At 31.4% G+C, this 14,670-nt stretch overlaps 2 protein-coding genes across 2 annotated transcripts; one reads left to right on the top strand and one right to left on the bottom strand.

The window, feature by feature from the left end:
- Positions 1-4,239: 4,239 nt before the first annotated feature.
- On the bottom strand, positions 4,240-8,312 carry LOC114195035 (rust resistance kinase Lr10-like). Its single transcript, XM_085665582.1, has 3 exons — positions 8,173-8,312; positions 5,612-6,379; positions 4,240-5,487 (listed from the first exon to the last, which is right to left on the bottom strand). Exons 2-3 carry the CDS (start codon positions 6,288-6,290, stop codon positions 4,355-4,357), a joined length of 1,812 nt encoding a protein of 603 aa, XP_085521708.1. The 5' UTR covers positions 6,291-6,379; positions 8,173-8,312; the 3' UTR covers positions 4,240-4,354.
- Positions 7,919-13,824, top strand: LOC114193535 (LEAF RUST 10 DISEASE-RESISTANCE LOCUS RECEPTOR-LIKE PROTEIN KINASE-like 2.4). Its single transcript, XM_028083369.2, has 4 exons — positions 7,919-8,967; positions 9,483-9,515; positions 12,313-12,336; positions 12,480-13,824. The coding sequence occupies exons 1-4, from the start codon at positions 8,154-8,156 to the stop codon at positions 13,712-13,714; spliced, it is 2,106 nt and encodes a 701-aa protein (XP_027939170.2). The 5' UTR covers positions 7,919-8,153; the 3' UTR covers positions 13,715-13,824.
- Positions 13,825-14,670: the final 846 nt, after the last annotated feature.

Here is a 14,670-nt window from a genome sequence, read left to right as displayed (position 1 = left end):
CTTCACTCTTCCTACATTTTCTCTTTCACTCCATCCTTTTATAAGCAACCATGTGCACACTTGTTTCAAATCATGATAACATATAATTAATGCAAAGATTCTATTCATCAATGAAGATATAAGCCTTATCCCTTTCTTTGTTTCTTACTAACTTACTTTTCCTTCTTTGTTTTACACCTTCCCAATAGAGGGCACATGCAACACATTACTCAAGGCTAGAGTCTTCCCATATGTGAGTTTTAAAAGAACCTTTCCTTTCCCTAGGACATGAGTTGTCCTGGAGTCACCAATATACATGTGTTCTTCTCCATCCCCTACACTGGTATGGGAGGTAAAAGCAATTATGTTTGCACAAATGTCCTAGTAGCACCAGACTCTACCACCCACTTACTCACATTGGTCATCAAATTTACTTGTGAAACGATCGCAACTATAGTATCTTCCCCTTAGGCTGTATTTGCCCTAGGATGATTGTCGTATCTTGCTCTACGCCTGCACTGAAGCGCATGATGGTCAGGCTTCCCACATACGAAGCAATTTCCCTTTTTCTTAAAGGTGGGGTTAGATCCTTTGGGACGGGAATTTCGGTAATTACTTTTCTTTTATTTCATCAAGTTTATTCTCGTACCTTTTTGGAGTAGATTTTTCTTCTACAATGCTAGCTTTTGCAAATAATGCTTTGGCCCTTATAATAGCACATTCCTGCTGCTTGGTATCTTTGACTATGATGTGTGTAATGAGCTCTTGAAGCGACATCTTCTTGTGCTTGTGTTTTAGTTGTTGTTTATAGTCAGTCCAAGATAACGGTAGTTTCTTGATCAGGAGTTCTGAAACGAACTCATTAGGAAGGATTATGTTCTCTACTTTGATATCTTCAAGCAGCTTGTCGTATTCATTGATTTGGATCTTAATGTCCTTATCTTCAATCATCTCCTAGCGATAGTAGTTTCCTATGATGAATCTTTGTTTGACTACGTCTTCAGTAGTATATTTGAGGATCAATTAATCCCAAAATTCTTTCGCTTCCTTGTATGAACAGTACACATCGAACATGTCATTAGACAATGCATTAAGTAAAGTATGTCGACATACCTTGTTTGAAATTGTGTGTTTGAGGGAGGAGTATAGTGCTCTATTTATAGATGATGAATGGAGACATAGATGGGCCAAAATCCATGGCTTACAAAAGAAAAATGTAAAACAAACCCAACGTTAAAAAACTGCATTCGAGAAAGAAGAAAGAAAATCACTCAAATTGTGCAACAACTTTTGCAATATTAAATGCATAATGTATATATATATATATATATATATATATATATATATATATATATATATATATATATATAAAAGGTATATCAATAAAGTACAACAATATATTCCTCCATATAACATATCACATATATCTCTCCTATATCTTATATTTCCAAAAGCTCTAAAAATTCCAACAATATATATATATATATATATATATATATATATATATATATATATATATATATATATATATATATATCGGGGACGAGACGAATATGTACATCCGGATATCTAATTGAAAAAGTTGGAATTCTCTATACTCATACCCATACCAGTTAAAGCAGGGATTTTTCATTAAAACGGAGATGGATTCAGACAATATTCACGAAGCGGGTTTATTTACTATCCCTAGTCTTTACAAGAATTAAATGAATATGGTAACATTTTATATTATATTAAAAAAATGTTTTAGTTTAAAATAACGTAAAAAAAATCTCATTAATTAACTAATATGTCATTTAAATATTCAACATGTTGAAATAAGCATTGAATGAATTAATTTGTTAACGCACGTCAAACAAAATTATACAAGTTGAATTGAGATCACTCAATAAATAACACTCAATTGTTTGTATGAAGATGAGTCCATTTTTGTAGTATTAAAAACAAAAGTTGAAAATAAATGTGCTATAGAAAACTAGTATTGGGCGAAGATTTTATTAGAACTTTTATGAAGTTTTTTTTATGCTTTCAAATAAAGTGTAATTATGGATATTCTGGACTTTTGGATAATTACAATCTTATTTATGCTTTCTTATTGTGATCAGGTTTATTCTCATACCTTTTCAGAGCATGTTTTTCTTCTACAATGTTAGCTTTTGCAGATAATGCTTTGGCCCCTATAGTAGCATATTCCTCCCTATTGGTATCTTCGACTATGATGTGTGTAATCAGCTATTGAAGCGACATCTTCTTGTGTCTGTGTTTCAGCTGTTGTTTCTAGTTAGTCCAAGATGACAATAGTTTCTCAATCAGGAGTTCTGAAACGAACTCATCAGGAAGGATTATGTTCTCTTCTTTGATATCTTCAAGTAGCTTGTCATATTCGTTGATTTGGATCTTAATGTTCTCATCTTCAATCATCTCCTAGCGGTAGTAGTTTCCTATGATGAATCTTTGTTTGACTACGTCTTTAGCAGTATATTTGAGGATCAACGAATCCCAAATTTCTTTCGCTTCCTCGTATGTATAGTACACATCGAACAGGTCATTAGACAATGCATTAAGTATAGTATGTCGACATACCTTGTTTGCATGAATCCAATCTTCAACTTGTTTTGAAGGGATATTGGAGTTGGGTTTTGAGGGTGTGAGAGCAGTAGCAACTCCATACATTTCTAAAAGGGTAGACACACGTTCTTGCCAGCGCTGGAAGTTCTGTCTAGAGAATACCTCAATTTTTGACACATCCGGAAAAAGGTTTCACAAAGATTGTCTGAGCTTCGGAAACAACATTTGGATTCTACATAGAGGATGTGTTGTTGTTATTGTTGTCAGCCATAAGTCCTTAAGATTGTTGTAGTAGCTGACAAAATCACAAACCAAAAAAACTTCTCGAGGCGTGTAGATTCACTACCCTTAAGGACTTATTTGCGGTGTATTGCGCAAGCCCCCCAAGATACAATTGGAACTTCTCCGAGGATATCAAAACTAGCAAGATAACTCTTAAAACAAAGTAAATAAATAAACCCAAGATAAAAGAAAAGATATATGAGAGAAAAGAGAACGAGAGAAAATGAATGAGTATGGAACTATGTGTTTGAGGCAGGAGTATAGTGCTCTATTTATAGATGGTGGATGGGGACATAAATGGACCAAAATCTATGGCCTACAAATGAAAAATCTAAAACAAACGCAACATTAAAAAACTGCATTCGAAAAAGAGGGAAGAAAATCACTCAAATTATGCAACAACTTTTGCAATATACACACTATATATATATAACATATAATATATATATATATATATATATATATATATATATATATATGTACATGTATATGTATATGTATGGGGGCATAGATGGGCCAAAATCTATGGCCTACAAAAGAAAAATTTAAAACAAACCTAACGTTAAAAACCTACATTCGAGAAAGAAGGAAGAAAATCACTCAAATTATGCAATATACATGATATATATATATATATATATATATATATATATATATATATATATATATATATATATATATATATATATATATATATAAAATATATGAGAGATATATGTGATATGTTATTCAAAGAAATATATTGTTGTATAAGAACGAGGATGAGACAGATATGTACTTCCCGATATTCAATTAAAAAAGTTGAGGATTCTCTATACTCATATCTATACCAGTCAAAGCATGAAATCTCCGTTAAAACGAGAACGAGTTTGGATAATATCCACAAAGCGAGTTTATTTACTATCCCTGGTCTTTACAATAATTAAATGAATATGGTAACATTTTATATCATATTAAAAAATGTTTTAGTTTAAAATAACGTAAAAAAAATCTCATTAATTAACTAATATGTCATTTAAATATTCAACATGTTGAAATAAGCATTGAATGAATTAATTTGTTAACGCACGTCAAACAAAATTATACAAGTTGAATTGAGATCACTCAATAAATAACACTCAATTGTTTGTATGAAGATGAGTCCATTTTTGTAGTATTAAAAACAAAAGTTGAAAATAAATGTGCTATAGAAAACATATTTTAGCCTATTTTTGATTCAGCTGGATGGATAATTAACTTCCGTTAAGATCAAGGCTGTAAGGTTATATTTACACAACTGCAACAAGTGGAAGCCTAAAATGAACGAATTTTGTTTTACTAGTCAATAAACTCCAATAATTTTTCTTTGTAATGTAGAAGTTGAAGCTAATCAAAATTTATTATAACATAACTGATCGTAGAAGCATAATGTGAGAAGCAATAAACAAGTTAATTAACAAGTTTATATGGATAATAATTAAACTATCAAATGTACTGATGAAGCTTAAAACTCCAATAAAACATACAGATAGCATTTGAAGGAAACCTAAAAGTGATCGACTCTGTTTTCTTCTATTTCATGAATAACCTCCAATTCAAAATTTTGACGTCTGGCTGGAACTATGGTATTTGTTGTAGAAGAACCAGAAATATGCAAAGGGGAAGGGGGTGCTACTAACTCATATCCATCCCCTTCAAGCATTTGTACCACAGTTTTCATGGAAGGACGATCCACTGGGTTCCACTGAATGCACCAAAGTCCTACAATGGCAAGTTTCTTGGCAATTTTAGTATCTCCCTCATCCTCAACGCTAATTTCCACATCTTTTCCTTCCACCAAGTTATGGATCCATTCTGGGTACAGAACTTGGAAACTGTCCTCAACTGACACATTTGTATTCTTTCTTCCTCCTACCATCTCTAACAGCAACATTCCATAGCTGTAAATGTCAGACTTGTAAGAAACATTACCAAAATTCCGAGAGAAAACTTCAGGGGCAATGTAGCCCAAAGTTCCCCTGGCTGCAGTCATCGATACCGTGCTCTGATTTTTGGGACACAACTTGGCTAGTCCAAAATCAGTGATTTTTGGGACAAAAAGGTCATCTAACAAAACATTGTAAGGATTGATGTCAAAGTGAAGAATTCTATGATCACAGCCAAGATGGAGATACTCAATTCCTCTGCCAACACCAAGAGCAATTTGTTGCAACTTCTCCCAACCAAGGAAAACATCCTTCTTGTCCGGTGGAGCCAAGAATCTCTGCAACGACCCATTTGGAAAGAAATCGTAGACGAGAGCACGGTGGAACTCATCTGCGCAGAAACCAAGCAGACGAACAATGTTAACGTGATGAATTTTCCCAATGGCTCTCACTTCATTTATGAAATCCTTCCCATCTCCCACTGTGCCTTTGAGTATCTTCACAGCAACAAGAATTTCACGGGAGAGCATTCCTTTGAATACTGCTCCATGAGCTCCTTCCACTAAACTCTCACTAAAACCATTTGTGATTCTCTTGATGTCAGCGTAAGTGAACCTGGTAGGCTTCATTGCCTTGTAATCCTCCAAAAACTTCTCTATTCGAGCCTGGTCTTCTCCTCTCTTCTCATAATAGTCATACGCATAAAGCAATGTCTTGACCAGAAGCAGCAAAAGCATCAAACCAACTAGTCCTCCTGTTGGTGAAAAAATAAGTTACCAAAAATGAATAACAGTATTTAAAGCAAGGATCAAATACAGTGGCAAGGGATCAACAAAATAGCAAAACTATAACATAATAGCCACTGTAATACTGCATACCTCCAGCAATGAGGACCGCAGTTGACGTGGGAATCCTTTTTGTTTGGCAAGCATAACATTCAGTTGCACCGTTAGTACCATTCTTCCATTTACAATTTTGACCTTGTGCTTCACAGTATCCACAGTCAGGTTTTGACCATTCCATAACCAACGTCTCATAGTACGAACCCCACCACGCGACGGAAACATCTTTCAACTTCGTGCAGGATACCAATTGGGGGTCAGTGACGTCGTTTTGGGAACCTAGTAGAAATATTGGGCACGACAATGAGTCGCAACGGAAGACGGAAACGTTAAACTTGTTGCTACTAGGGCGATCACCATAATAGGGGAATTGGAATGGAGAGATGGATGCGTTGCCGAGTTTCAAGAGTTTATCGGGAAGGCAATTTTGCGGGTCATATATTTCAATTAGTGTAGATTTGTAATCAATATTTCTGACAAACAATTGTATTGGAACAGCAGGCAGCTCCAGAATTAGCTCATTTTGTTGGGTGCACAACAGACCGAACTCAGGGGGGTAGTCGGTGGTGTGATTCAAGTTTTGGTTTCTGAGATAAAATGGAAATTGAATGCGAACGTGGCCACATTTATCGGCGCAGTGGTTCTTGCCGGTCGCAGGTTTTCCTATCAGAGACAGCAGCGTCAATACAAGAGACAGCTTCTGAAAACTGAGCATTTTGTGGTCGATTTGCAGTTTCAGGATGTCATTCTAGTCAGCGCAAGTTTAACATGGACCGGGTGCAGCAGCAACTCCGCGTTGTCTTACTGTTCAGTCAATTCAATAACACCGGTCTAAATTTTCCACTAAGAAAAAACAGAGAAGTGTAGTGTATGATATAATTTTAAATGAGCAAGGTAGTCAATTGACCCCTTTCTTGTCCGGTGGCTTGCGTTTTAAGTGGGATTAAATAACAGTAATGGTATCCCACTTGACTTTTGCAATAATTAAATGATTAACTTTAGGGAACATAAAACATGGTTATAAATGGAAGTAAAGGAAAATATTTCGGTCGTAGGATGTCAAATGAGTTCTAGATGGGTTGATTAATCAAGGGTAAGACTAAAATTTAGTTTAATTTGACTCTTTTTTTAGCAAAAAATTTATAATTCATTTTAACCAGTTATTATGAGTTAGGTGTATTAACTCATTTAGGATGTTTTGATTTTTCAATTTATTTTATATGTTTAAAACACTACAATCAAATTATTTATCTATTGAAATAAACTTAAACTTAAACTTATTATAAAAATAATAGTTGAAAATTAATATAATAATTTAACAATCAAATAAATTAAACATTAACATTATTTAAACATTACTTAACAACAATTTAATATACATTTAAAAAGATAATATTATCAATCTACATAATCAAGAATAGTAAATAATTATAATAATAAAAAACAAACTTATTGTTGATGGATTATAAGTCAATCCATCTTCAAACAATTTGAATTTATTTAATTTACGTGTTAAGTGAATTAGGTTTAATTTGAACCAAGTTAAAAAAATTAATTTTTTTTCTAACTTAACCAATTTGAACCGTGACCACGGGCTAGCTCAACGATTTAAATACATTTTGACATTTTTCTATGTTACTTCTAAATAAATTAATATATTAATAAAATATATCAATATTAACTAACTATGGTCCTTGTTTTTCTTATCGGAAAAGAACTTCCACGCATAAATAAACAAACAAAAAAAATTATGAAACCTAAGTAAGGTGAATAAGAAAACTTATTAAGTACTAAATATCGAATCATGTATTTTAATGTTCTTTTAGGTTTAAACTCAAATTTTCAAAAAGTATTTAAAATAATAAAAGATATGATTGATTACTAAATATTTTTTCATCCAATTAATTGTAAATATATATATATATATATATATATATATATATATATATATATATATATATATATATATATTTAAGTTACATGAACGATTTGATAGGATATTTTATTACTATGTTGTGCTGCATTTTTTATATCTTGGATAAGAAAATGAGGTACAGACCGATTTAATGGATAAACAAGTTTCAACGTTCAACTAGAGTAATTAGTTTAGAGGTTGTATTTTCACAACCATTTTTGTCTTGCCCAATATTAGGAAGCTGACGCGAAGGTGAGAGGATGTATATTACCAGTGGAAATCATCATCACTGGGACTCTGTTTTCAACTGTATTTCCTTCAGTATTAAAAAGCATGAGTTTTATTTTACATTCAATCTAACTTTCTAACATTAAATTAAAAAAATGAAAAGGAAATAAAAGAAGGACGTTCAATTTTAAATTCCAAACTATCCAGGGAAAAAATAAAATAAAATTGAAAGAGCTGTACAGTTATTTTAAGTTGAGAATTATATATTTTCTAAAATAGCAAACTTATTTCAATTATTTTTTTAATGTAATGATATAGACTATTATTATTTTAGATCAGGATGAATCATATTCATTTATTAAATAATTTGAACTAGTCGTCCGTCTAAGTTGATATTTAAGTGCATTTTTTCCAATTTGTTGAGCAGAGGTAACGATGAGTGTCTTACGCTTACCTTCTTGCTCTCGCTGTCCACAATCAGTGGTTGTCTTTATGGCTTTCATTTTTGCTCTTTTCCACCAAACTTGCAGTGCCAAGCATCGCACACCATGTCCATCTTCTTCATGCGGCGAATTTCGCGACATAAAATATCCATTCCGACTGAAAGGCGACCCTCGCGGTTGCGGCCTCCCCAACTACGAACTTGATTGCGTGAATAACAGGACAGTGCTTACTCTGTTTTCAGGAAAATACTATGTGAAGGAAATCGATTACAGTAGGTACGAAATCCGGCTGAGTGATGCGGGTGTTGTGGAGGACACTTCTTGCTCTTTTCCTCGCCATTTCTTATCCACACAAAATTTCAGTATTTTTGATACTCATCCGCTGACTACTTCGTTTGTGGAGGAATATCTTTATGAGCCTCCAAAAGTAGTGTTTCTAAACTGCAGCCACCGAGTGATTGATGATCCTCGATATGTGGAAGTGAAATCCGGCGGTTGTGATTCCGGTGGTGGCGTTATCTACGCCGTTCTGGATCGCAATGAGGCTGGTGCTCCGGAATTTACAGTGATGGACGTGAAGGCCGGGTGCAGATTAAAGGTTGCTACCTTCACAAACTGGACACATGACAGGAAGGTTTCCTATGCTGATATCCTCAGATCTCTGGAAGAAGGATTTTGGTTGAGTTGGTTACCACTTGTTTGTAGGGATCACTGTGGAAATGGTGTGTATTGCGCCCTCAATAAAACCACACAACAAATTCAATGCAGTTTTTGTCAAATCTTCAACCAGGATACCCTCAATTGTGGTGAGATATTTTGTTCTATCTCTGTTTGCCCCTTCCTAATTTTATTAATTTAATCATATTATTATTTATTTTCACATTTTTAAATTCTATAAAATGAGTAATTTAAAGGAAATACAAAATATGGATAATTCGTCTTTTGAAAACCAGGGTTCTGAGAAAAGAAATTATGTGTCAAAACATCAGTTCGATAACATGGTGTTAAGGCTTCCCTTCTTTTTATATTTTTAAGAAATAAAATTAGGGTGTGAAACATAACTTCACTTCGATGAAAAAATAGAAAATTAAAATCAAAAGAAAATTAACAACTCCAGTATAATTTACTCAAAAATATCATGAAACTTCTTGAGGTTAATAAATATAATAGAGTAATTTCCTTTTTATAAATAATTATGTCTTTATAACGTTTCCACCACGTTAATCTTTTATTTTATTTTTTTACTCTTTTTATGTTAAATAATATAATATTTTAATTTATACCGTTATCTTCATGCAAATATTTCTTTTTATTATGTTAGGAATTCTATCGCGAATTCGTGGATACACTACTGGTACGCACCCTATCCCATGGGTCATCATTAACTTCTCTCAATACTATTTTCTCTACCCATATTATTAAATTTATTGCTTAAAATTGACTTTTTAGGTTAAATTATTGTTTTGGTTCATTTAATATTTTAATCTATAATTTTCATTTATTTTTATTTTCTGTCATTTAAATTAGTAATTTAAAAAAAATCCATGAATTCTTAATTTTGCATATTTTTTTTATCCGAATGAACTCTAGATGTCCCATGTTCAGATGTACCACCCGAAAAAAATATTAATTAATTAAAATGAATATAAATATTTGAAAATTGGAAAGAAATTTGTCAAAAACCAATGAATTAAAATCATATAAAAATAAATGAAAATCCATCAATAAAAATTAAAAGAGATAAAAATCATAATTCAAACTCATTTTTATTTTAAGTAATTAATATGAACTAGTAGAAAATATAGGAACATTCGAGTAGCATATAAAAGAAATTTCTACAAATTAAATTATATGTTAGTTAATTTTAACTTAGGAGGAAATTAATTTTTTTCTTTCTAAAAGTAATGTTGGAGATTTTATAACGAATATAAATAAGACAAAAATGAGATATATAGAAAAGAATAAATTTCATCTTAGTGTACCGATCTAGCAAGGTTTAGTTAGATTTAAATTTCATTATTTAAATGTTATTAAAGCTTAATATGATATTAGAGCCTAATCTAATAGTATTAAACATATTTTTGATTTTCATATTTGATGTCTTTGGCATGAACACATAGTAACTTTAGCATGAAGGTGGTTTTGGAGATCTAACATGGATTAGAGATAATATCAATTACATATATATATATATATATATATATATGTATATATATATATATATGTATATATATATACATATATGTATATATATATACACCCCAATAGTCTACCTCCATTATAACCTGATCACTATATTCTTTACCATTGTCATCTGCATGGTCCTCTACTCATATATTACATTTAATCTCGTAGGTGGATATCATAATACCACAAAAACAAAGGATAAACAAGTGCAAATTTAATAAGACTACAATAAACAATATCATCATTAGTTCAAAAATAAAAAATTCAATCAAGAATCAAATATCTATCATATAACACATACCTTTTGACTTAACCCTCATGGTTCAAACAAAACGTAAATATTTGACTCTACTTTTGAAAGGCCATAATAGACTCCAAGACTTTACATTCCTTCTAACTCACTCTCACCTCTTATAAGCTACAATTACATATATTAGGACACATGTCCATCTCAAGTATGACCCGAGTGAATTCCTTATATTTATGAGATCTAGTCTTTTTTTAAACCGAAACTCCAAATTGTATGAACCTCCTTAAACTCACACAACAGTGCTAACATCAGTGCTAACATCATTTCAATGTATACTCCTTCTCTAGGAGTCACTAACATTAACTACACAGAACACATATTTCATTTCAAAATATTTAATATAAATAAAATGTAACTATTTTATCTCAATTTGTATGTAAAAAACACTTACATTTAATTTGTATTTACAAAACAATTGATTTTAGCTTGAGAAAAATTTAGCATAAACTTAGTTAAGTTGTAGAGTTATTTTCCTTTGAGTGAAAAACCTTTCTTTAAACAAATTTAAGATTGAAAATAAGGTTATTTTCAACTTTATTTTCGCTGGAGAAAAAATTATTCGCTTAGGTGAAAATATCAAAGAACTCAACCTTCTAGAAAAATCATACTAGTCCCAAAAGTTCAACAATTATTCAATATTGTTATTTCTAAACAACTCAATTCATAATTTAAATCCTCTGAGAATTTATCAATTAAAAACTACTTCAATCAAACATTCATAGCTACTTTGCAACCAAGTTTAATATGTTACTTATTTATCACACACTCCTTCTCCTCATCATCATCACAAATTAAAATCACTTGTCATTGTATATATTTACTAGCTTTCCTTACCTTCAAAATAATGTTTCCCAATGTTATAGCTCTGCAACTCAATAGATTAAAGTATTATGGATCAGAGGCTTAGTGCAAAGTATCCGACCAAAACAAAAAATCAATATAAGGTCAATTAAACTGAGATAACCACTTCTATGTACCATATTTATTATGATTGATGACTATAAAACTAAAAAAACTAGGGAAGAAAAGATTCCATAGGGTAAATAGAAACTTAAGTTTTTTTTTTTTCTGAAATTTGATTGATTCAGTTTATTCATGAGCTCCTAAATTTGGCGCAATTTAGAATCTGAAATGGATGAGAAATTAAGATGAAATTGAGAAAAATTAAAGGAAGTGAAATATGGTTGTGAAAGGCTATAGAAAGAAGAAATAGATGAGGATGAAGCTAATGTATTTTTACTTTCTCTTTCTTCCTTTTGTTTTAATTTTAAAACACGACACAGTAATCAGATTACATATAGTTAAATGAATTAGTTTTAATTTGAGTTATTTTTTTCTTATATAAGTAAAAAAGATTAAACTTAATTCAAATATTCAAATAATGCATTAGTTTTGTGGAATATGTGTATCGCCCATGATCTAATGCAGTGTTCTTTTGTTAGATTATACTGATCTTTTCAAGTGTAGGACAAGAAATATACTACTTTTACACTTCAAAATATTAATAATTTAATTATTTTAACTCAAAATATTAATATATATTTTTGTATTATTAGAGTATGTACTTTTATTTTTAGAGATCTAAAAGTATAATTTTTCTTTGTCTTAATGTCATGCGTACTTTTTTCATTTAAGCATTCTTTTTCTTCTACAGGTTTCTTTAAAAGCATCATAAAAGGTAACGGAGATTATCTATTCCTCCTTTATTAAATTCAATACAATATATAACAATTGGTTACTTGCATGAACCAAGTTAATTATTAGACCAATTCACTTATTTTATTTTCTCATATTAATTTTTGACGAAACTTAACTTGACAGGATTTGTCAATAGGATAAAAACTGTAAATCGATCATTGTCGGTCTGGAATGATGCAGGAGAATTCATAGGTCAAGATATTATACCAATACTAATAGCAATTAGGTATTTATTTGGACTCTCACTTTTGCTAGTGCTATTCATCTATAAATGGCGACGAAGACATTTTTCAGTGTATGAAAACATTGAAAACTTTTTGTTAGACAACGATATAAATCCCATTAGATACGAGTACAAAGAAGTCAAGAAAATGACTAAAGGTTTCAAAGTGAAATTAGGAGAAGGAGGTTTTGGTTTTGTTTACAAAGGAAAGCTTCAAAGTGGATTAGATGTAGCAGTAAAGATGTTGAGTAAATCCAAAGATAATGGACAAGATTTTGTTAATGAAGTAGCTACTATTGGAAGAATACATCATGTGAATGTAGTACGTCTTATTGGATATTGTGTCGAAGGAAAAAGGAGTGGTCTAATTTATGAATATATGCCTAATGGGTCATTGGATAAATACATTTTCTCTAAAGAAGGAAGTATTCATCTAAGTTATGAGAAAATTTATAAAATATCCCTTGGAATTGCTCATGGCATAGCATATCTTCATCGAGGTTGTGATGTGCAAATTTTACATTTTGATATAAAGCCTCATAATATTCTTTTAGACAACAGTTTTACTCCAAAGGTTTCAGATTTCGGACTTGCAAAGTTGTATCCTACAAAAGATGGATCTATAATTTTGACTGCAATAAGAGGAACATTGGGTTACATGGCTCCAGAATTATTCTACAAAAATGTAGGTGGAGTTTCTTATAAAGCCGACGTTTATAGTTTCGGAATGCTTTTGATGGAAATGGCAAGTAGGAGGAAAAACTCAGATCCTCGTGCAGAACATTCAAGTCAACAGTATTTTCCCTTTTGGATACATGATCAATTTAAAGAAGAGAAAGATATTGATATGGAAGGTGCTTCAGAAATGGATAAGAATCTTATAAGGAAAATGTTCATAGTTGCACTTTGGTGTGTACAATTTAAGCCATGTGATCATCCAACAATGAGCAAGGTTGTAGAGATGCTTGAAGGAAAAGTTGAAAATCTTGAAATTCCTCCAAAACCTTATTTCTATCCTCATGAAATGTTAGAACATGATGGTACAATCAACTCTAACGAAATATCCTGGAGTGATTCAACTACTTATAATGTGAATGTTGATGAAAACATGTCTAATCACTCTTCTTTGGAATAACTCATTTAGTAGGAGTTAATTATTATTATATACAAATTTGTAATTTAAAGTTGAGGCTCATGGACTATATATTGTTGATTTAAATAATGCTCACACACTTTTATGGCTTATTAATGGTGTCAATGTGCTATTCTATATTTTCAATCTGTAAGATTAAATTTTTTTAAAGATTTAAAAGGAAGACACTAGAAGAAAAAATAGTTTTAATGAAGGTTTATTTTTCATTACCAAGGGTTAAAATCTCTACTAAGTCATTACTCATGGTTAGAGTTTCCCTAGGTAAATCATCATTGGGAACATCCCAAGGGTTTTTTCTAACCTTGGGAAACACTTGTATTTAACAAAGGTTTTAAAACCTTCGTTAACTTGTGCGAGTTTAAAAACCCATGTTAATTAATATGAGTTTTAAAACCTCTATAAAATATTGTGAGTTTCAGAACCTCTGTAAAATATCATGAGTTTCAAAACTTTTATTAACTACGATAGGTTTCAAAACCTCTGTAAAGAACCATAAATTTCAAATTAGTCACTAACACAAAAAAAGGTTTTTAACGCCTGTTATTTTAGGCTTTTCACATTTCTTGAAGGTTCAACGTCATAGTGGGAGACGTTAAATTGACATATGTTGTCTTTGAACAGACGTTAATTAATGTCAATTTAAAAATAGTAATGATGGCTCAATTGGTATCAGAGCAAACGTTTTGAAAATATTTTAAAAATATTTTGGGGCTTTTGGGAAGTGAGCTTACCGTTTGATTGTGTGTGTGATTAGTTGTATGTAAGTAAGATATTAGTGGCTTTGTTTAACTAAGTCAATTGGTTTTAACAGTTGTAATGTGGCGTATCCAGGCTATGGCTGCTAACAGGAGGAGGAGAAATAGTGGTGTTGATGACATCGCGGAGGCTATTCACCGGATGGTGGACGCGATGCAAACACCTGTGGTAGTGCAACCTAG

This window comes from Vigna unguiculata, chromosome 8, assembly GCF_037176805.1.
Source record: "Vigna unguiculata cultivar grain cowpea cultivar isolate G323 ecotype 2 chromosome 8, ASM3717680v1, whole genome shotgun sequence".
Taxonomy (NCBI): domain Eukaryota; kingdom Viridiplantae; phylum Streptophyta; class Magnoliopsida; order Fabales; family Fabaceae; genus Vigna; species Vigna unguiculata.
Note: the sequence above shows the minus strand (reverse complement) of the source record. Positions and strands in the feature narration are given on the sequence as shown.

What these genes read in the sequence shown, in the direction of transcription:
- LOC114195035 (XM_085665582.1), bottom strand. Translation starts at nt 6,290, where the DNA reads ATGCTCAGTTTTCAGAAGCTGTCTCTTGTATTGACGCTGCTGTCTCTG. An exon ending in TGCGGTCCTCATTGCTGGAG is followed by an intron (nt 5,488 to 5,611) that starts GTATGCAGTATT and finishes TTTCACCAACAG; the next exon opens with GAGGACTAGTTGGTTTGATG.
- LOC114193535 (XM_028083369.2), top strand. Translation starts at nt 8,154, where the DNA reads ATGAGTGTCTTACGCTTACCTTCTTGCTCTCGCTGTCCACAATCAGTG. An exon ending in CCAGGATACCCTCAATTGTG is followed by an intron (nt 8,968 to 9,482) that starts GTGAGATATTTT and finishes TTATTATGTTAG; the next exon opens with GAATTCTATCGCGAATTCGT. An exon ending in CTTTAAAAGCATCATAAAAG is followed by an intron (nt 12,337 to 12,479) that starts GTAACGGAGATT and finishes TTAACTTGACAG; the next exon opens with GATTTGTCAATAGGATAAAA.